This window comes from Callorhinus ursinus, unplaced genomic scaffold (assembly GCF_003265705.2).
Source record: "Callorhinus ursinus isolate GAN/ISIS: 27379988/994484 unplaced genomic scaffold, GSC_fseal_2.0 scaffold5, whole genome shotgun sequence".
Classification (NCBI taxonomy): Eukaryota; Metazoa; Chordata; class Mammalia; order Carnivora; family Otariidae; genus Callorhinus; species Callorhinus ursinus.
Window position 1 is genome coordinate 900491 of NW_027397067.1, and position 23128 is coordinate 923618.

Below are 23128 nucleotides of genomic sequence, written 5' to 3' on the forward strand. Positions count from 1 at the left end.
AACAGTCTGGCGGGACTCCTCAGGTTTCCCGCGAAAACGCAGTCTAGCAAGGGACCAGACCATCTAAACGGAGGGGGGAACCGAGCGAGGCTTGCGTCTGCCTTCCGTGGGGCGCCGAAGGAGGCCGTTCAGTCCCCCCTGTTGGTGCACAGTGGCACCTCCCGGAGGCGGAGCCATGCGAGAGCGCTGCTGTGATTGGTGGGGCACCGCCCAGGGCGTTGACGATGGTGCTGCCGGCGCGAAACCTTGTTCCGCTCGTGCTGTGTAGGAGAGCGACCCACCCGGTGCGTTCGGGTGCCCTGCGGGCGTCAGAGGCGAGCTTCCCCGGTAGCAGCGTGTGGGCTGGGGTGGCGCGATGCGGAGCCTAGAGAGGGTATCTGTGCGGTGGGGAGGGAGAAAGCCGGGGCGGATGCGGGTGGAACCTGCCCTTTTCTTGCGCAGATTCCACGAGCATCATGTCGTCCCCGGCGTCCACCCCGAGCCGCCGCGGCGGCCGGCGCGGGCGGGCCACCTCTGCGCAGACGCGTAAGTCCCTTCCCTTGAGTCGAGCCCGCCACGTTACCCTCCCTTCCCCTCTTCGGGCTTTTTCCCGCCACCACAGAGAGGCCTGGTCTGTGCGCCTGATTTCTGGCTCTGAGCGCAGTCTTTAAGTCCCAGGGGGAGTAAGATGTGAGGACGGCGAGCATTTGCTCATGGTTTGTCAATTCTAGTGTGCAGATACTTTTTTTGTGAGGCGGGCAGTGCTGGGCCCTCGTTTCCACCATTTCTAATTGTTAGGCACGTCTGTGCCCATTTGTCTTTGTTCTGTTTGGTTTGTATTTGTTCCCAAGAGACTTGATGGAACTCCCGGAAGACCAAACGTGAGAATTGATGGCCATCTTTTCTGTGTTTTATGTCACAAGCTCGAAGTGAGGATGCCAGGTCGTCACCATATCAGAGACGTAGAGGCGAAGATTCTACCTCTACCGGAGAGTTACAGCCTATGCCGACCTCACCTGGAGCTGACCTGCAGAGCCCTGCCGCGCAGGATATGTTATTTTCCAGCCCTGCTCAAATACATTCCTCAAGTATATTTTTGGCGATCTAAGTTCTACTGTGGTTAATATATGGATAATGCTTTAGCTGGTCAGATTTGCTGTTTTGTTAACGGGTAGTTTATGTAACGGGACATGAGCTAGTGTGTTCACAAAGAGTACAAAGATAGGTACACGTTAGGGCTTAGTGAACAGAGAAAAAAAGTTTTGGTGCTTTTTTATACTAGAAGGTTTAATAGTCCTCAGAATCTTAACCACCACAGGTTACAAGGAATATTATTTGCTCTTGTGCTTAGATGACATAAATCAACATGCTGTAGTTTAGGATTTGATAGGCTACCAGAATTTTATTGTAGACTTTCAAATTTTGTTTTTATAGCAGTTCCTCTTGACTTTGACGTTAGTTCACCGCTGACATATGGCACTCCCAGCTCTCGGGTAGAGGGAACTCCAAGGAGTGGTGTTAGAGGCACACCTGTGAGGCAGAGGCCTGACCTGGGGTCTGCACGGAAGGGCCTGCAGGTGGATTTGCAGTCTGATGTGGTGAGTACACAGTACAATCTTCTGATAGGGGCATTTGGGAAACATAAAATGGGTAATTCCCTATTAACTGGTTCTATCATATTTTTCTGTATAGCCAGCAACAGAAGATATAGTGGCGAGTGAGCAGTCTCTAGGCCAAAAACTTGTGATTTGGGGAACAGATGTAAATGTGGCGACATGCAAAGAAAATTTTCAGGTGAGCTGTACCTTAATACTTTAGGGTTCTGAAAATGCCGGGAGAAAAGGTTTATAAACAGTATCTCAGCTGTAACACTGGGCTAGAGTTTTAGGTGGCTTAGAATTGTTGATGTTTTTAAAAAAAAAATACTATTTACGTCTGTCTCCAAATAGTGGAGACATACTCATGAGACATAACTCATAATATTTTGCATTTTGAGTAGTTGTTATTCCTAATGCATCAAACTTACTCTTTTTGTTTCCACATCAAGAGATTCCTTCAGCGTTTTATTGACCCTCTGGCTAAAGAAGAGGAAAATATTGGCATAGATATTACTGAACCTTTGTACATGCAACGACTTGGGGAGGTAATCAAATAGTCTTATAAAATCAAATTAATGCATTTAAAACAATCAGCAGAACAAAACCTCTTTGTTTTCTCTTCTAGATAAATGTCATCGGGGAGCCATTTTTAAATGTAAACTGTGAACACATAAAATCATTTGACAAAAATCTATACAGACAGCTCATCTGCTACCCACAGGTAAGATTTTGATTTTGACCTTGATGAATTATAGTAAACATCCAGAACACCTAGAGGGTTTTTGAATAGCAGAATTTCCTGGATAGCAGAAAGAATGTGCCTCCAGAGCACCACAACTTAAGGAAATCGTATTTCTTCTCCTTTAAGATGAACATTTTCTCACACTTTCACGTTTCCAAAATTGGGATGTGTATTATTGTCAGTGGCAGGTCATAGTCTAATTGGCAGGTTGTTTCTTAATAGTATTTAAAATAATGGTGAATCTTAAAATTCATAGCTGCTTGGGTTGGATGAAGTAAATTATCCTAAGTGAAAAAAAAACTTTTTTTAAGATTTATTTATTTCAGAGAGTGCACACACGCAGGAGGTGGCAGGGGCTGGGGGCAGAGGGAGAGGGATGGATAGTCTTAAGCAGACTCCAGGCTCATTGCAGAGCCCCAGTTGGGGCTGGATCTCATGATCCTGAGATCATGACCTGAGCTGAAATGAAGAGTCAGACACTCAACTAATTGTGCCACCCAGGCATCCCTTAAGCAAAAATATTTTATCAATAAATGCATTACACTGTGTGCTATCCGTGCTATTATGTGTGCATAACATAAGATTATGTTAACTGTGTTGTAATCTTTTTCTTTTTTTGTTTTTTAATTTGGGGTGGGAGGGACAGAGGGAGAAAGAGAATCTTAAGCAGGCTCCAGACCCAGCACAGAGACTGACACGGGGCTCGATCTCACAGCCCTGAGATTATGCCCTGAGCCAAAATCAGGAGTCTGGCGCTTAACCAACTGAGCCACTCAGGCGCCCTTATAACCTTTTTATTTTAAGCTTTATGTCAGATTTTATTATTCAAGTATCAGCTATATTTGTTTTATATTTTGAACCTGCTGTTTAATAGCTGTGTGACCTTGGTCAAGTTCCCTAACATAGAAGTTATGAGTTCTGAATTCAGAAACTTTTCATTACTAACTAAAAGCCTAAGATAGATCAGTACATTGTGAAGGTTTCATATATATGACCACCTTTAACCCAAATGAGAATATGCAGAGGTGAGAGAGCTCAGTCTCAATGTACCTAAGGTTTTTAAACAGCATGTTTGTGATTATATAGAGATGATACTTAAGGATTATGCCAGATGTATTTGTTTTTATACTTTGCTAATATGAAATGCCTTATTTCTTGTATTTAATTCTATGATGGGAATATAAACACAGCTTGGCTTCTTTACACTTATTTTTATAGGAAGTTATCCCAACCTTTGACATGGCTGTCAATGAGATCTTCTTTGACCGTTACCCTGACTCAATCTTAGAACATCAGATTCAAGTAAGACCATTCAATGCATTAAAGACGAAGAATATGAGAAACCTGAATCCAGAAGGTAATGTTTTTTAATAGCAGGAAAATATGTAAAAATAAAATTTATTTCATCAAGGAATTTTAAAAGAATTGGTATTTTTTTACCAATGGTAATAGTAATAGTGGTAATAGTGGTAATAGATTATAAATTGACTAAATATATGTGAGATTCATTTACCCTATATGCCTTTGAACCCACCCTACCTTCTTTTAACTTAACTGAAATGACATAAAAGAGGTTGTAACTCTTGACAGTTCTCTATCTTAATGTAGTAATTTTACCCAAATGTAGTAATTTTACAGTTACTAAGTAGGCACGTTTTGCAAATCACTGCAGAAAACAAATACAAAATATAATCCCTTCTTTGGAACTTAAAAAAGGAATCTAGTTTGGGGGCACCTGGGTGGCTCAGTGGGTTGAGCATTCGACTCTTGATTGTGGCTCAGGTCATGATCTCAGGTCCATAATCAGTAGGGAGTCTGCTTGAGGATTCTCTCCCTCTCTCAGATGATTAAATAAATCTTTAAAAAAAAAATCTAGTTTGGAAAGTAAATAAAAGAAAATGTAGAACAAGAGAGCAGTGCCGGAAATGTCTCAGCCCAGGGAGGGAAGGAGAATGCTAGACCCAGGTAGGATGAGTTCATGGTAAAAGAGGAATTTGAATTATAATAAGGATTTGGAAAGCAGACATGAATGAATTCACACTGGACAGCACAAAGGGGATGTAGGCAGAAGCAAAGCAGAGCTATATGCAGGTTATAAGTGCTGGCTGATGCAGAAAGTAAGGGAGGAAATGTTTGTGTGAGGGTTGGAAGGCGTGGGTCCTGAAGAGCTTTGAATTCAGATTTTTATTCCAGAGTCAGTAGGGAGCCATTGATACTTTTTCAGAAGAAAATGAGAAAGCTTTTGCTACTCTTGAGAAGTTCATGGTGGGTCTAGTGTTTTGAAGTTCAGTTAAGGGACTTTAATAGTAGCTCCAGTATGGAGCAGCAGGGTCCTAAGCTGGACAGCAGCCATAAGAGTGAAATTCAGGACAAACATGGTATTTGCTGTATGTGAAGATTAAGATATAAAAACTATTGAGAATTTATAAACAGCCCTATAGATGAATGCACAAAAGACACAAATGTCACTATAAGAAAATAAAACAGCTAACAACGGAGCAAGTGTTGGAGTTCACTGTTGAATAAAGGAATACATATTTTCTTATGAAATTCGTTCCCGACCTCGCTTCTGTGATAGGGTATTCAGTGGAGACATTGGAGGAAGTAGGAGACTGAGAGTGCTATAGTTCATTTTTCAGAGGCAGAGCATTGGTACATGAATTTCAGGTTAAGACTGGAGATTATCATAATTTCAGAGGAAGAGGAATTGCCAGATGCTCAGCTGATTTTAAAAGTTTTTAACTTTTATGTTGATTTGTGTAACATACTACAGAGTTTACTTTTTAAAGTAAAATAAGGATTGCTAGGGAAAGAAGAAAGGAAGATTTGTAAGTAGGTAGAAGGGAGGACAAGACCAAGTGGGAAAGACCTTGTGAAGTAGCAATAAGTACTGGAAGGCTGAGACAAACTACAAGGCCCGCTGTGGCTAACTACAGGCCACGTTTTGTTGATTATGAATAATAGTATAACTCCTTTGGAACCAGCAGTGGGAATTAGCTATGTTAAAGTTTTCTTATCAGGAAAAGTCCAAACCAGGATCAAGAGTGAAAAATATTCTATACAAGGGCTTTCTTATATAGATGGTAATGATTGGCTAAGTTATACAGTGCTTATTTCTGCTAAGTACTGTTTTTTGGTTTTTTTTTTAAACATTTTATTTATTTGACAGAGAGAGACACAGCGAGAGAGGGAACACAAGCAGGGGGAGTGGGAGAGGGAGAAGCAGACTTCCTGCTGAGCAGGGAGCCTGATGGGGGACTTGATCCCAGGACCCTGCGACCATGACCTGAGCCGAAGGCAGATGCTTAATGACTGAGCCACCCAGGCGCCCCTTTTCTTTTTTCCAAGTACTGTTCTTATTAGGCTTGATGTATGCAGGCTTTTAATCTTCAACAGGTGTAAGGTAGGTGCCATTACTGCCATGTGTAGATGGGCACAGAGAGGCTAACAGTGTCCCCAGGGTCACACAGGTATTCAGCCCAGACCATCTGGCTCTGGAGCCAATGCATTTCACATACACTGAGACAGCAGGACTTCCACGTGATACAGTGCATGAGGCAGAAGTCCATGGGGCAAAGAAGGCAAAAGTGTAAAGATTCTAATGCAAACCCAGAAGGTGGAAGGGAGCAGGGGCTAGATGAGCAGGAAGGTGGTGGATGCCTGTTGGACAGAGGGCCATGCGGCAGAAGGCCAGAGGTCCCATCGGAGTTGAGAAGGAAGACAACACAGGAAGGGCATCCCAGGCCAGACCTGAGGATACCCAATGAAACATTCATGCCCTGGCCACAGCACCTACCTGTGACCCCAGCCATCCCCAGGTACCTCTGCATCTCCCAGTAAGATTCTCCTGGGCTTGATGGCAGACTCCGACCTGCCCCGGCAGGAATATAGCTCAGGGAAGAGACCACCTCTGGCTGGACTGTGGGCAGTGGCTGATGGATAAACTGACCTCTCTCCCCAACTCCTTGTAGACATCGACCAGCTTATTGCCATCAGTGGCATGGTAATCAGGACATCCCAGCTGATTCCAGAGATGCAAGAGGCCTTCTTCCAGTGCCAAGTGTGTGCCCACACAGCTCGGGTGGAGATTGACCGTGGCCGCATTGCCGAGCCCTCTGTTTGTGAGCGCTGCCACACCACCCACAGCATGGCGCTGATCCACAACCGCTCTGTGTTCTCTGACAAGCAGATGGTATGTGCCTTCTTGGGTGTCCTGGAAGGCCTCCCCTTTGGCATATTAGTGCTTAAGGCGTCAGCTTTGGGATGGGAATGTTCCTTTTTTATTGCCAGTGAGCACCAGGTCGTTATTATATATGCCATGTTCTCATGGTCTAAGATACTTTATAATAAGAAAAATGCATTCTTTCACTATTATCTCCACTTTTTGACTTATTAAATTTAATGTGAGCGGTGCCTGGGTGGCACAGTTAGTTAAACGTCTCTTTTCTGTTCAGCTTGAGAGATCAAGCCCCGCATCCAGCTCTGCGCTTAGTGCAGAGTCTGCTTTAGACTTTTTCTCCCTCTACCTCTAGCCTTCCCCCGCCCCTCCCCCTTCCCCTCTCTCTCTCAAATCTTATTTTAAGGTTTTATTTATTAATTTGAGAGAGAGAGTATGCACGAGCATAGGGGAGGGGAAGAGGGAGTGGGAGAAGCAGGCTCCCCCGCTGAGCAGGGAGCCCGATGCGGGGCTCGATCCCAGGACCCTGGGCTTATGACCTGAGCTGAAGGCGATTGCTTAACTGACTGAGCCACCCGGGTGCCCTAAAATAAATCTTTCAAAAAAATTTTAACATGAGATGTTTCTATAGGAAATACTTAAGCTTGTAAAAAAAATTTAGTCTATCAGACAAAAGCATGTAAAACATAACGATCAGTAAAAATTGGGGTGCCTGGCTGGCTCAGTTGGTAGAGCATGTGACTCTTGATCTCTGAGTTAGAAGTTTGAGCCCCACATTGGGTGTAGAGATTACTTTAAAATATTTTGAAAAATATATTGGTAAAAATTACTTGGTTAAATTTTGTCATTTTGCAGCTGTTCCACTAGTACAGAATGAGTTGACAATTTTTCTGAAGTTTTTCTCACACATTTTAAAGGAAGTTTGGCTTTTGTGTCTTTAATGAATTTTTTTTAAAGATTTTATTTATTTTAGAGAGCGTGTGCACAGGGAGGGGCAGAAGGGGAGGGAGAGGAAGAAAGAATGACGCAGACTCCACACTGAGTGCAGAGCCCCACACAGGGCTCAGTCTCACAACTGCGAGATCATGACCTAAGCCAAAACTACGAGTCGGATGCTTGACTGACTAAGCCACCCAGGCATGCCTTTAATAATGAAAATGTTAAGATGAAGTTATTAAAACAACATAGAAATAAGTGGGAAAAGTCAAAATCATTTATTTGCTATGATTATGATGGTGTTAAAGTAGGCACAGGGACAAGGACTGTTAAGTTTTTTTAATTTTGTTACAATGTTTAAACAACTTTTTAAAATTTAAATAAAATATGTTCAGAATACTACAGAGTTGGGGGCACCTGGGTGGCTCAGTCGGTTAAGTAGCTGCCTTCGGCTTAGGTCATGATTCCAGGGTCCTGGGATCAGGTCTCATGTCAGGCTCCCTGCTCAGCAGAGAGCCTGCTTCTCCCTCTCCGCCTACTTGTGCTCTCTCTATCTCTCTGTCAAATAAATAAATAAAATCTTTAAAAAAAAAAATACTACAAAGTTAATTTCCATATGGGGACTCAATAAGAAAAATACTAGCAAATGTGAAAAAGTGTTCAATGTTTTTACTAACCAAAGAATTGAAAATTATAGATGTAAATTTTTATCTAATATTGCTATCAATTATTGGAGCAAATGTGCCTCAACTCATGCCAGCATGGTGCTGAGAGCTAGAGATAACAAATGTGGAACCGTGCTCCCAAGGAGCTTATAGTGTAATATTCTTTCTTAGAATGCTTCAAAGACTCCCAAACTGACTTGAAATAAAACTTAGTATCCTAGAGTAGTCTCCAAACTATGTGGCCCAACATCATCACCACAACACACCTTTGTACCCACAGACCTCACTGATGGTGTCTCAACCACTTCCTTATACAGGGCTTCTCAGCCAAGCACAGGTTTGCCTCAGGACTTTGCACTTGCTGTTCTTAGCATTCAGAACACATGGCTTCCTCCCTAACGTCCCCTAGACCTCTTTTTAGAGGTTCTTTGAGAAAGGCCTTCCCTAACCTTGCTTTATGAAAAGCGTCCCCTCCACCCCCACTGCCCATGTTCCTTGCTCTTTTTTTCTTCTGCCCATTACATTTGTCATTGTCAAATGTGTATTGTCTGTCCTCACTCCACTCTGAGGGAAGACTTCATTCACCGTGGAGTCCCCAACACCTAGAACCAGGGTCCAGCACATGCCAGGTGCTCAGCAAATACCTGTTAGATGAGTAACCAGGCTAAGTGTTTATGAGGTGCACGCAGTGACTAGGAGAGATGCACAAAAGTGCTTAACCATGAACCTGAAAAGTATGTACTTCTCCACCCAGGAAATCTCTAGAAGTAACTGCTAAAAACATAATTAGAAATTTAGACAAACATTTATACAAAGCAATATCCACTACAACCTTGAAATGGCAAAAAACAGTCACGTAAATCACTGACCACTCCCCCCCAGATAGAATTTGTAAATACACAATATCTTTACAAAATGTATGTTCATATCACATTAAAGGTTTTTTTTTTAAAAGAAATGTTAGATATCTGGAGATAAAAACAAAGAATGGTGGTGGTGTTTTTTTTTTAAGATTTATTTATTTGAGAAAGAGATAACACAAATACAAGCTGGGGGAGGCAGAGGGAGAAGCAGGCTCCCTACTGAACAGGGAGCCCAATGCGGGACTCGATTCCAGAACCCTGGGATCATAACCTGAGCAAAGGCAGATATTGTACTGACTGAGCCACCCAGGTGCCCCAAGAATGGTGTTTGTTTTTTTTTTTTAAGATTTTTTCTATTTATTTGTGAGAGAGAGAATGAGAGACAGAGAGCACAAGAGGGAAGAGGGTCAGAGGGAGAAGCAGACTTCCTGCTGAGCAGGGAGCCCGATGTGGGACTCGATCCCGGGACTCCAGGATCATGACCTGAGCTGAAGGCAGTCGCTTAACCAACTGAGCCACCCAGGCGCCCTAAGAATGGTGTTTTAAAAATAAATGTGGTAGGGGTGCCTCGGTGGCTCAGTCAGTTGAGTGTGGAACTCTTGCTTTTGGCTCAGGTTGTGAGATCGAGCCCTGCAGCTGCCTCCGTGCTCAGCTGGGAGTCTGCTTCCCTCCCTCTCCCTCAATCCCTCCCCCACTCAGGTGTACACACATGCATGCATGCTTTCTCTCTAAAATAAATAAATGAAATCTTTTTAATAAAATAAAAATGTGGTAAACATAAAAAATAGAGTGGAACAAAGACTGGCAGTTTTGTCTAAATTATGCTTGTCATTTCCTGAGTTTTCTGTTTCCACTGCTCTTTCAGATCAAACTTCAAGAGTCTCCTGAAGATATGCCGGCAGGGCAGACACCTCATACTGTCATCCTTTTTGCTCACAATGATCTTGTTGACAAGGTTCAGCCTGGAGACAGAGTGAACATTACAGGTAAGAATGAAGGCTGTATTAATGAGATAAGTATGTCTTGCTTTTTTATTTTTATTTTTTTGATACTTTTTAGTCAGTCCTTTGGCTTGGTCATGAATTCATTGGCAGGAGGCTTGGTCCTGCCTGTAATGCTTCAATCACTTTTTTACCTAGCAGTATGGAACCTTTCAGTGCGTTGTCCTTGCAGTTGCTTGCTCTTTGCTATCTCAGCGTTCCAGAGCTATGAGTGTATTTTGACCTGATAGCATTGGTATCTTGAAAAAACAACTCAGACAAGACTAGTATTGGTAAGATTCGAGTTATACCAGCAGCTCCAGGAAGCAGCACTCACCAATTTTGGAATTTTAAGTAATTTGCTACTTATTTCCCAAATGTACAGCCAAGGGTTAACATTTACTTATTATAGAGAGGAAATGGGTCAGAGCACCTTGCTTCTGTACAGAAGTTACATTATGGTATTTTTAGAGGAAGCAGAGATTCAGAGACTTGGAGCTCACGGTAGCTGAGGTTCTGTGGTAATCTGTGACACAAGGTTCCTCCTCTCTTCTAGCCAAGAAAGTGCTCGTTCCACTGTACCATGTGAATACGCCAGTCTTTCTCTCGATGCTTCAGAGCAGCATGAGCACTGGTTTCTCAAAGGGGCTGTGTTTGTGTGGACAGTAGGCACAGTTCATTGAGGTCAAGGTGGGGACTGAGTCTAAGGAGTGGCTGTGGCTCTTGGTGTAGCCCGTTGGTTGTATTCAGTGAGTTAGGACTTCTCATCATGTGTCTCCCCAGTATGAAGCCCAACAGCTGCCCATAGCAATCTTAAGTTATAAAAGCACTTGTAGTCCACTAACAACGTGAAAGAATGTGTCATTAGTGAAAGATGTGCAGTCCTCGTTCTGCCATCCTACTTGTCTGAATCCTTCGATGAAGTGTTTAATCTGCTATTTTAATATCCTCAACTGCCAAGTGGAATTAATGTGATGATACAGGTGAACGTATTTGGGGATGGGGGCTGTGGAAAGCACCATATAGATGTAAAATAAGTATTGATGTTGCTCTGTGATGATTAAATATTGCAAGCACCAGTAAAGATAACTAGGCCACTTTAGTCATCCATCCCTAATTCAGCTTGCTATGAAGAAGGTTGTGTACTCCCAGAATGTTACATATAAACTGGTTTTTATGTTTTGGAAAAGAATTACATTGACCTGTTAAATAAACAAAAGGATTGGTGATCTATGGTAAGTTGCTAAGAAGCCTGTGATAGAGCAGATTCTTGCTCCTCAGAAAACAAGAAATTGGATTGTCCCAGAGTCCAAGGCTTCTAGATTGAAAGTCAAAAAAGATAAACATCACAAATATCAGTTTGGGAAACTTCTTCTTGGAGAACAAATGAGTTGGTATGGTTGAAGGGTTGATCATTTATTTCTTCTAATGTTCTTAAATTACATTCTTTAGGAAGCGTGTGAGGTTATGGCCATTCACCTAGAAAACTTCTTATTATTAACATGTAGTAATTTTTTCTTTACCATATTTTTACCTTTGACTCAGTAGACTGTCTTGTCTGTGAAATAATTTTTGAGTAATTTTTTTAAAGATTTTATTTATTCAAGTCATTTTTAAAAGAGCTTTTAGGATTTCCTTTCCAAATTTTTGGTACAGGATTTTAGTACTTTGTTCTAGCCAAATAATTACTTAGCAGATTCTGTACATTCAACTTAAGAGAAATGAAAATACCATTTAAAAATACTATTTATTGAACACAGCTGTAGGCCAGCATTGTGCTAAAGCCAGAGTAATTTCATTTAAATCTCAGAATGATTATGTGCAGTGTGGTTATACTCAGATAGGTATCCAAGAGCTAACGGATGGTCACAGATGAACATGTTTTTAGGTCTGCTTTTTTCAAAAACCTGTGTTCTTCCCAACTTGCCTTGCCCCCTTCAGCAGGGAGCTTTGCAGTATAGGCCTGAGTCCTTGACTCTAGGAGAGCCATGAAGGCAGTGTGCTCAAAACTCACTTCCACTGCCAGCCCTCAGATCTTTTAAGTGCTGCCTGCTAGTTTATGAGCCATTTAGGGAAGGTAAAAGCATCTCTCTTGGTTGTGCCCTCAGGCATCTATCGAGCTGTTCCTATTCGAGTCAACTCAAGAGTGAGTAACGTGAAGTCTGTCTACAAAACCCACATTGATGTCATTCACTATCGGAAAACTGATGCAAAACGTCTGCATGGCCTTGATGAAGAAGCAGAGCAGAAACTTTTTTCAGAGAAGCGTGTGGAATTGCTCAAGGAACTTTCTCAAAAGCCAGACATTTATGAGAGACTTGCGTCAGCCTTGGCTCCAAGCATTTATGAACATGAAGATATAAAGAAGGTAACAGTGGACTTTTAACTTTGATCAGGATTTATAGTTCTTTGAGATCAAAAGGCATGAACATCCCTCCCTACTGCCATCACTCTCCCCTCCCCCAAAGGATAAGAACTGTGGCCTGGTCCACAGAGCAAGGTGCTCACCATCTAACTTGGTTATTGGTTGACAAGAATCCCAGCATCCTTGTTCATTTCCTCATACCTACATTGAACTTACATGTTTCTAAACATAACAAAAGCCAGATGGGGTCAGAGTAAGGATTTACATGGCCACCGTTCTGGCACAGTTGTATGTGCTTCTATATAAATTGGTTAGTGATAACTTAAAGCACTGTTGTGTTTTTACCTTCCCTTAATTTAATTACGATTTTTTTATTCACAGGATAAGAAAATACCTCTAACATTTAAACTAGATCTCAGTTACTCTGTAGTAAGTGAATGTTTAAACATGTTTGTTTAGGGAATCTTGCTTCAGCTCTTTGGTGGAACAAGAAAGGATTTTAGTCACACAGGAAGAGGCAAATTTCGTGCCGAGATCAACATCCTGTTGTGTGGTGACCCTGGGACCAGCAAGTCCCAGCTGCTGCAGTATGTGTACAATCTGGTCCCCAGGGGCCAGTATACGTCCGGGAAAGGCTCCAGTGCAGTCGGCCTCACCGCGTATGTGATGAAAGATCCTGAGACAAGGCAGCTTGTCTTGCAGACTGGTGCCCTTGTCCTGAGTGACAATGGTATCTGCTGTATTGATGAGTTTGACAAGATGAATGAAAGTACAAGATCAGTACTACATGAAGTCATGGAACAGCAGACTCTTTCCATTGCGAAGGTGAGGCCCATTCTCCATGTGTAAACGTGGGCATACTTAGAAATGTAGCATCTGTACTCACTTTGGTTCTAACTTTGGGAAACTCATGAATACTTTTCCTATTAGGTTTCAGCTAAATGTCTTTGAGTATTTCCTCTTTGATCTTTTTTTGCTATACTAACCCACTAATATGTGGTATTCACAGAACTTGAGTTTGTCCTAAAGGTCATGCAGGGGGTTTAGTTTCTGAGAAGAATGTGGTTCCAGCATACATTTGTCTAAAATACAGTTGGCGTGAATCTGAGGATGGCCTTGTCCCAGATAAATCTGTTGATAGCATCCTTCCAAGGTGATGTGTGTGGCTCTTGGTGACAGTGAATATATGGCAAAGGCCACACCAGGTGAAGATAGCTCACACTGTTCCTGCTAGGACCAGGGTGAAGCTTCTAACTGCACTGTTTTCTCTGACAGGCTGGGATTATTTGCCAGCTCAATGCCCGTACCTCTATCCTGGCAGCAGCAAATCCTATTGAGTCTCAATGGAATCCTAAAAAAACTACCATTGAAAATATCCAGCTACCTCACACATTATTATCAAGGTATGAGAACATAAAGATGCTCTTACTTTGCTCATTTGTAGAATTTTCAGGTTGAGATAAAAGGAAATAATAAAATTCAATAAGCTCTTCCCTCTAATGCAAAGTTTTCTAATATGGGTAGTCAGGTTTTCATGGCAAGGACCGTGTTTCTCTACTCAGCCGTGGGTAGCACCTTATCATTTATTCATTCTTTGAAGCTTTCAGGACACATTTCACCTTGACATCTTTTTCAGAAGCCCATCACTTACTGCTCATCTCAGTCTTAAAGTCGCTAAAGAATATCATCAAATTACAGAGAAAAGCTTCACATGACAGATAAGGTTCTAAAAAATTAAATTTGTTAGAGTTGTGTAGTCCACAGTTTTTCTCAACCATACTGCTACGAATATTTCATTAATAGATTGTATTTCATAAATAGTATTTTAGATTATAATAGTATTTACAGTATTCATAAATGGATTTTAGATTTTAATTATTCAACTTTTTCCCAAAGTTATGTTTTATTTTTTGTTTTTTTTCCAAAACAGTTAAATGCTTTTTCCTTTAAATCTTCCAATCTTCAAAATTACAATAACAGTTCCCTTGGAAGACTCTTACTTCTTTGACTGAGCTATTTGGTGACCAGCCATTTCCTGGGCAGACCTAATGGCCAGAAGAGTGGGTGCCTGCTGGGGCCAGGTTAGGGAGAAAGGGATTGATCTGAAGGCTCACCAGACAACTGGACAGCAGACTCTTAATTCTCCCTCAGCAGCCCTGACTACACACATGTTCACTGTACGTGCCTAGGTGGCTCAGGAGCAATTTTTTTTTTAAGATTTATTTAATTAGAGAGCACTTAGGGGAGGGGGGATAGCAGAGAGAGAGGGGGAGAGAGAATCTCCAGCTGACTTGCCACTGAGCATGGACCCTGGACCCCGATGCAGTGCTCAATCTCAACCCATGAGATCATGACCCAAACCAAGAGTCAGAGGCTTAACCGACTGGGCCATCCAGGATCCCCAGGAGCAATTTTTTAAGTTACATATGTGGCTGTGTTGGTGTCCCAAGCAGGAAAACAGTGTTTTTACAATATTTTCTCAGGTTTGATTTGATATTCCTCATGCTGGACCCTCAGGATGAAGCCTATGATAGGCGTCTGGCCCACCACCTCGTCGCTTTGTACTACCAGAGCGAGGAGCAAGTGGAGGAGGAGTTCATGGACATGGCAGTGCTGAAGGACTACATTGCTTACGCCCATAGCATGGTCATGCCTCGTCTGAGCCAGGAAGCCAGCCAGGCTCTCATTGAGGTCCGTGTTTAAACCCTGAAAAATGTTTTTGTTGAGCCTATAGCCAGTAGCATTAATGTAACTAGCTGACTATCTCCCTTAAAAAAGTAATTTGATTAATAACCTATTTCCTATAACTACTTTTTCCTCCTGCATTGCAAAATTGACTTTTCCAAAGATAAAAAAGGGGAAAAGATTTTTTTTATATATGTCGTAGGAACTTTTTATAATTAAATATTTGTAAGCACAGTGAATTTAAGATCAGAATACATGAGTTGAAACAGAGGTTATGCTAGTTAGTAACTTTGTAACTCTGGAAAAGTCATCTAATTTTTCTGAGCTTCCATTTGCTTGTTTCTAAAAAGTAAAATGACTTGTGAGTACTTGTGTTCACTTTTCAGTATCCTTTCACATGGACAGCAGTGCAAAATGACACCTTCAGTTACTCATACGTTATGATATTAAGAAGGTTCCTGGTGTTTGATGGCTTTACATCCTAACTAAGCCCCTGAAAATACTCAAAGTTATACATGATTCGTAATTTTCCATTTGTATCATAGACTTAAGAGTTGCTCAAAAAAAAATAAAGTTATGTTATATATATGTGAATTTAATACAACTCAGCTTTATTCATTATTTATTCATTATTCATTATTCCAGTAGTCTTTGCATGCCTCACTCATCAAATGAACCCTCAGCAGGGGCATAAACCAGAGTTGGTGCCTGAACACCTTTTTCAGACAGGCGCTCTGATAGTCCTCTGCTATAATTGTGACCTGCCCTTTACCCCAACACACCATGTCCCCTGAGTGCCAGCCTCACACACCTCCCTGCCCACTCCCATTCTTCGTTCTTCATAGCCACATCAGATACCACCTTCTTGATGAGCTATAAGGCCTGAGGCTAGATCTGACTTCTAATTCCCCTTAGTACTGCACCTGGCAGCTGGTAGTTTATTTAATAGAATCCTAACTGTTCAGTTTAGCCACAAAATTGAAGTATTGTTACAAGGAGTTTTGGGTGTTTTTTTTTTTTTTCTCCTGTCTACACTAGGCTTATGTAGACATGAGGAAGATTGGTAGCAGCCGAGGAATGGTTTCTGCATACCCTCGACAGCTGGAGTCATTAATTCGACTAGCAGAAGCCCATGCTAAAGTACGATTCTCAAGCAAAGTTGAAGCAGTTGATGTTGAAGAAGCAAAACGTCTCCATCGGGAAGCTCTAAAGCAGTCTGCCACTGACCCCCGGACTGGCATTGTGGACATATCTATTTTAACTACAGGTGCATTGAACATAAGAGCACATGAGAGATTTTTAATACATATATATATATATATATATATACACAACATACAAGTAATTTATATTTCATATTTGAGCTAACAGTTAAATCATTTGAAGTGGCAGAGGTTCTTAACCTTTTTCAGATTAAGGCCTCTTTGAGAATCTGTTAAAAGTTGAGAAAAATAACGCCTAGCATACAGAATGCACACACACAGTGTTGTATCTAATTTCACAGTGCTCTTCTGCTATCTAGGCACCTGTGTTAGTCCACTTTAAAGAAGTAATTCATTTCTTAATGAGCACTGACTACTTGCTATACAGATTATGTGGACTGTGTTTCAGTGGAAACAAGCAGTTACTGGCTTATAGAGAATTGGAAACAGCAGAGAATTCAGAACTCACAATTTTGAATATATTTTCGCATTCAGCCACTGTCCCCTAACCTTTTTTGTAGCAACACTGCTAAAGAAATATTTATGGAAATTTGAAATATTTCAAATTCCTTGTAGCAGAAATATTTCCATTAATTTTTTTTTCATTTCTTTTAAATCAGGAATGAGTGCCACCTCTCGTAAACGGAAAGAAGAGTTAGCTGAAGCATTGAAAAAACTTATTTTATCTAAGGGCAAAACACCAGCTCTAAAATACCAGCAACTTTTTGAAGACATCCGGGGACAATCTGACATAGTAAGTGTTTTATAAGTATTTTTTGCATAATGGAGTTTTTCTTTTTTAACTTAGTACTTCTTTTAAGGTTTTTTTAAGTGTTTTTCTTTCAGTATTAAATATAGATCTGGATTTTTAAAAAAAGTAAAATCACCCATAAACCCAAGAAATAATAACAAAATTTTGTTGTATTCCTTTAACAGTTTTTGCATGTGTATATGTACACATGTGGTCTTTTCTTTGAAAAATGAACATAGTCAATTAGAGTAACACTGTTATATAACTTGCTTTTTCTTTGGTTTTTAATTAAAAATGTTATTAACATCATCTGTGATGGTAAATAGACTTAATAACATTATTTATAATGATTGGGAAAGATCCCTTTGCATGCCTGTTCCATCATTTCCTAACCAATTGTTGGACATTTAGGGTGTTTGCAGCTTCTTCCTATTATACATAGTGTTAACCATGCATCTTATTTTAATGATGATATGATCAGGTTCCCTTTTGTAAATAAAGTTGGATTGCCCAGTGAAAAGAACTTGAGGGTCCAAGTCCAGCCATTTGCCCGCTTTCATAACGCCTCTTCACTTGCATATTTTCTGCAGCTGCATTAGCACTACAGGGGCAGAGTTGAATATTTCTATATTTCTACAGACCATGTGGGTAGATGTCCAGCCTGTCTGTTTACCATCAGGCCCTCTACAGGAAATGGTTGCCCCTCCTGAGTTAGAACCTAAGGAATGTATATAGCCACCAAAAAGAAAAGAGACTGGTGATTCTTTACATTGAAATCAATGTATATCTAACAGTTAAGGGAGTACTTGATGTCTAAAATAATTGTTTTCATCTCTTCCCCCAAGGCTATTACCAAAGATATGTTTGAAGAAGCCCTGCGTGCCTTGGCTGATGATGACTTCTTAACAGTAACTGGCAAAACTGTCCGCTTGCTCTGAAGCTCTTGTGAGCGTGCTGTCTGTGTGTGTCTGCACTTGGGTGTTGTACTTGTGTACATATGTGTGCTGCATAGGGGCCAATCAGCTACCACTGTTGCTGTCAGTGGAAATAGATTCTTAAAGTCATTATTAGGCTCCATAAAAACTTTCTAACCTGGGTTGAGTTTTCATAATGAAGTGTATGTTTTCACTTGTTTAACATTTTAAGTGAAAATGCTGTGCCAATTTACAATTTACAGTAGAGGCTTTTTTTTTTTTTAAGTGCCATTATTTTAGCACCAGGGCTTTTAATCTGTATTGCCATATATATATGTATGTATGTATATGTGAGGATGTCAAGTCTTTTTTGGAGATGATAGTCTGGGTCATGGGTCATGTTTTTTGTACTGGACTTTCTAAAGGCAATCATCCATATGCTTGAAGTTTTTGTAATATGAGATAAAACTTAGCCAGTGCATATCATTCAGTGTGAGGTAATGAAGGACCAGAGCCTTTCTCCCTCTTAACAGCTCTCAAGTGTAATTCCTTCTAGAGGCTTGTTCTCATGGCTTCCATAAGATTTAAAAAAAAAATAGGTGGTTGGAAATGATTAGATTCTAGGTTAACTTCTACTTTTTCCTAATATATAAACTTTTTCCTAAATAAATGATTGAATAAGTAATATTTGGTTATCTGGTATTATTTTTCATTAAGAGAAAAAGCTTGAATAAATACTATTCATGGAAATTCATGATAGTAGTGAGTACTTTAGAACGCACAAAAAAAATTCACTATAAATTCCAATTTATTTCATTCCTAGCAGGCATTATCCTTTTTTTTTTTTTAAGATGTTATTTATTTATCAGAGAGAGAGCATAAGCAGGGGGAGTGGCAGTTAGAGGGAGAAGCAGGCTTCCTGCTGAGCAAGAAGCCTGACGCGGGACTGACTGAATCCCAGGACCCTGGGATCGTGACCTGAGCCTAAGACAGATGCTTAAGCAACTGAGCCACCCAGGCATCTCGTAGCAGGCATTATTCTTATGAAACCACCGTAGGCTGGAATTTTATATGGAAATAGGACTATAATAAATAATCTCTAAAACACTGAAGTTATTATATGAGTTAGCCTTTTTTTTTATAATTTAGGATCAACATTCATTAATCCAGTATCCATAGGAAATGATAGGACTAACTGAATGGTTAAATAGCATTAAAATGTTAATATTGGAATGATATTTAGAGACTTTTTTTTTAGATTTTATTTCTTTATTATTTATTTATTTACTTCTTTATTTTAGAGAGAGCATATGTGAACAAGGGGGAGGGGTAGAGGGAGAGGCAGAGAATCTCAAGCTGACTCTGTGCTAAGTGCAGAGCCCATCGCAGGGCTCAATCCCATGACCCCAAGATCATGACCTGAGCTGAAACCAAGAGTCAGATGCTTAACTGACTGAACCACCCAGGTGCCCTTAGAGTCAAATTTTCATCAGACTCTTTGTTTTTGTCAGTCATCATTCTTATCTGTGCTGTTCTTGACAGGTTTGCAAAATGCCTTATATTTTGAAGGAGGCAGTAGTTAGGTTGGGGCTTCACCAAAGGATCCAGGCCCACTGCCCAGCAAGTGACTTTACTAGTGAAGTTTTCTCAGCGAACTCACTGTGTAGGACACCCTTTTATATGTAATTGTCAGCCACTCTGTAAGTTCAGTCTTTCCTTTTTATAGATGAAGGAAGCAAGAAGTCTCATCTCTTGCCTGAAGACCCAAAGCAAGAGATGAAGCTGGAATTAAAAGTCAAGTCTTCTGATTAAAAATTTAACTTTAACTATGCCATGCTCTGGCTATAACTCAGGTTTTTAACTGTTCAGTGCTTTTGGACTCATTGCTTACATTTCCAAATGACGCGGAGAAGTTTCCTTGGTGCCTGTCACGTGACACATTCTTCATAAATGTTCTACTGAGGAGAGAAGTTTGAATCTGTTGAACTGTGTTCTTGTGACCACATGTTATTCAGACTAGAAATAAGTTTTACTCACATCTCCTGAGTTACTCAGAGATAACTGGTTCTGAGGCTGTACTTGAGCTTGCCACTGATAAGCTGTAAATAGCATACATTATCATTCTGAAAACTACACGTGTAGGGTTTTATGAGGCAACGTTACCTGAAAGTAATTGGAAACCATCCTATGGCCACTGAGAATGAGCTCTCTTGACTTTTCCCCCAATCACATACTGAATAAGGTCACAAAAAGATGAGTCCCTTGTACAAATATAAACTAATTAAAAAACACTCCATCGCTGCCACTAGGTACTAGGTACTAGGTAGCTAGAAGTCAAGGTGTCATGAAGTTCCAGAGCTGATTATACACTTCTGCGGAGTTAAAATTGATATAAGAAATAAAGACAGATTCTTTCTCCAAATTCTTATCCTGCAGTAATGGCTAGGAAATTGGAAGCCATATTTGCAATTGAATATGTCCTGATAGTACCTGAAATTGCTTGGGAAATAATGTATACTCAAATAGTTGTTGACTTAAGATTTTTCTCCCTGAAGTTTATACATTAGTAATTTTTTTTCTAAACCTTTTAATTCAATGCCAAGATGGAAATATTATACAATGCAAATGAAATGTATATGTGGTTTGGTTTTAAGGGAATTTTAGTTGAACGAAAATAATGTGGCTATCCGGTTGCTGAGTGGTTCCATCATAGTGAATTTAACTTTATTTTGGTGAATTTCTTGTTCACATCTATGACTTGCCCAGTGGTCTGTAGGTCTCTGAAAGCAGGGATGGTGATCACCTCAGTGCAGTGCCTGGCAATAGATGTGTGTTAACATATTTGTAAAGAGAAAATTATCAGAGAACATTCTTGAAATCAGTGAAATCTCAGGATGTGGAATGGAAGAGTGAGAGGATGTGTTAAATTAGAGCTCTGCCCCCTGAATTCTGATAAATGCTTCCTGAGAGGTGTGCCTCATGACTCAGCTGCAGCATCTCATACCCCTCAAGAGTATGAGGTAGGAAAGGTCGAGAGCCACTACCTTGGTCTGAAGAGCACCCCCTATTTGTATCAGGTGGTTTAAGAGGCACAGGTACAGGCTGCCAGGCTTACATCCTGGCTCGTGGCTTACTGCCAACCTACAGTGCTTAGGACACTGGTATAGTAAGTGCTCGGTACTGTTAGTGTGAACAGAATAAGGAGAATATGGGTTTTTCTTACTAGGACAATACAGTTTCAGTTTAATTTCCTATGAATATGTTTTCAAAAACACTACAGTATAATATATTCCACTTGAATTTTTTTCTCTGATTTTGACCCTGAGAGATAAACTTGCTAGTTAGAATGGCTTTATTTGATTTACACAAATATACACATGCTGTTCTTCCAGTATCCATCATAAATATAATCAATTCCATCCAAAGGAGTCAAAATTTAGCAAGAATAAAGAAACCAGAATTTAATGACTTAGCAAACAGGTCGGGACATATTTAAGAGAGTGCTGTTACTTATTAAATCTAAGGTAATTTCTTAAAATACATTTGCAATTCAATTTTTAAAACTTTTTTTTAAGATTTTTTTTGTTTTATATTAGAGAGAGAGAGTGCAAGCGGGGTTGGGGGGGCCAGAGGGAAAGGGAGAGAGGACATCCCAAGCAGACTCCACACTGAGCAGGGAGCCCAATGTGGGGCTCAATCCCACAACCTGAAATCAAAAGTTGGACAATTAACTGACTAAGCCCCCAAGTGCCTCAGTTTTTAAAACTTATTGAAATAAATTTCAGACTTACACAAAAGTTGTAAGAATAGTGAAAATAATTCCCATATATCATTTACTGAAATTACTTTAGTGTTAACGTTTTCTCAAATCTGCTTTTATCATTCTCTATAAATTTTTTTAATCATTTGAGAGAAACAGGATGCCCCTTTACTTCAAAAAACTTGCTAAAAACCATGTATATCCTAAGACAATGACATTGCCTTCTATAACGACAGAACAATTTCATAACATTTTTAAAATGAATGCTGTTACATTTGTACAAATGTTCAAATTTCATCAATTGTCTCAATCATGTTTTTCTTAGTAAACAAAAAAAATCTCCCATTTCTGTGACAGCATCACAAGTTGCATTTCATTTTCATATCTAGTCTCCTTCAATCTGGAATTTTCCTAGGTTATTTCTCTTCATGACTGACATTTTGAAAGAGTACAGGCCAGTTCTTGTTAAAATATCCCTCAATTTGGGTTTCTCTGATGTCTTTATGATTAGATTCTGGGTATCCATTTCAGCAGGAACCAATGAAGTGACACTGTGACCAGTGCATCATATCAAGAGAGTCAATAAGCCTGACGCTTTACTGATAGGTTAACCTCAATCACTTGAGTAAGGTGGTGTCTGCCAGGTTTCTTCATTGTAATTTACTATTTTTTTCCCCCTACTAATTCTAAGTATCTTGTGGGGAGATAATATGGGCTATGTAAATACTGTTTCTCATCAAATTTTGTAAGTAAGCTGCACACATGATCCCATTTACCTTTTACCCTTTAATACTGGAATTGATCTTTTTATTTTTGTTTATATATATTTTAGAGATTTCAGAGGGCACAGAGGGAGAAGTAGACTGTGCTGAGCAGAGAGCCCAAAGCAAGGCTTGATCCCAGCACCCTAGGATCATGAATGAGCCTAGAGCAGACACTTAACTAACTGAGCTCCGAGGTGCCCCTGGAATTGATCTTTTTTAAAACAAATCACATTACCGTGATTTGGCAGTGCCATACAAATTGCATTATCTCATTTCCTAAAACCTTTTGAAGATTACCTATTCTAATTAAAATAAAATAGAAACTCCTAATCACTCACAATTTTTAAAATTCATTTATTTTTTAATTTAAGTTAATTAACATATAATGTATTATTAGTTTCAGAGGTAGAGTTCAGTGATTCATCATCAGTCTTATATAATACACAGTGCTGATTACATCATGTGCCCAATTTGATGTCCATTACCCAGTTACCCCATCCCCCCTCCAGCAACCCTTGGTTTGTTTCCTATAATTGATAGTCTCTTATGGTTTGTCTCCCTCTCTGATTTTGTCTTATTTTTCCCTCCTTCCCCCTATGATCCTCTGTTTTGTTTAAGTTCCACATATGAGTGAGATTACATGGTAATTATCTTTCCCTAATTACTTCACTTAGTATAATACCCTCTAGTTCCATCCGCATCATTGCATATGGAAAGGTTTCTTTTTTTTTGATGACTGAGTAGTAT

At 40.1% G+C, this 23128-nt stretch overlaps 1 protein-coding gene across 5 annotated transcripts; it reads left to right on the forward strand.

Annotated features, from left to right (window-relative positions):
- The first annotated feature begins 221 nt into the window (after nucleotides 1-221).
- On the forward strand, nucleotides 222-18542 carry MCM4 (minichromosome maintenance complex component 4). Of its 5 annotated transcripts, none has more exons than XM_025870583.2 (17): nucleotides 222-284; nucleotides 442-525; nucleotides 903-1067; nucleotides 1414-1577; nucleotides 1672-1773; nucleotides 2027-2122; nucleotides 2203-2298; nucleotides 3538-3676; nucleotides 6291-6511; nucleotides 9826-9946; nucleotides 12049-12308; nucleotides 12765-13130; nucleotides 13581-13708; nucleotides 14789-14996; nucleotides 16029-16257; nucleotides 16813-16946; nucleotides 17789-18542. In XM_025870583.2, the coding sequence occupies exons 2-17, from the start codon at nucleotides 456-458 to the stop codon at nucleotides 17879-17881; spliced, it is 2592 nt and encodes an 863-aa protein (XP_025726368.2). In that variant the 5' UTR covers nucleotides 222-284; nucleotides 442-455; the 3' UTR covers nucleotides 17882-18542. The 5 variants fall into 5 exon arrangements, with proteins under 5 accessions (XP_025726368.2, XP_025726367.2, XP_025726366.2 ...); XM_025870582.2 differs by having other exon boundaries at nucleotides 255-327; XM_025870581.2 differs by having other exon boundaries at nucleotides 263-347.
- Nucleotides 18543-23128: the final 4586 nt, after the last annotated feature.

Coding starts and splice junctions, on each gene's coding strand:
- MCM4 (XM_025870583.2), top strand. CDS start 456: ATGTCGTCCCCGGCGTCCACCCCGAGCCGCCGCGGCGGCCGGCGCGGG. Junction 1,578..1,671: donor TGGATTTGCAGTCTGATGTG/GTGAGTACACAG, acceptor TTTTCTGTATAG/CCAGCAACAGAAGATATAGT. Junction 9,947..12,048: donor AGACAGAGTGAACATTACAG/GTAAGAATGAAG, acceptor TTGTGCCCTCAG/GCATCTATCGAGCTGTTCCT.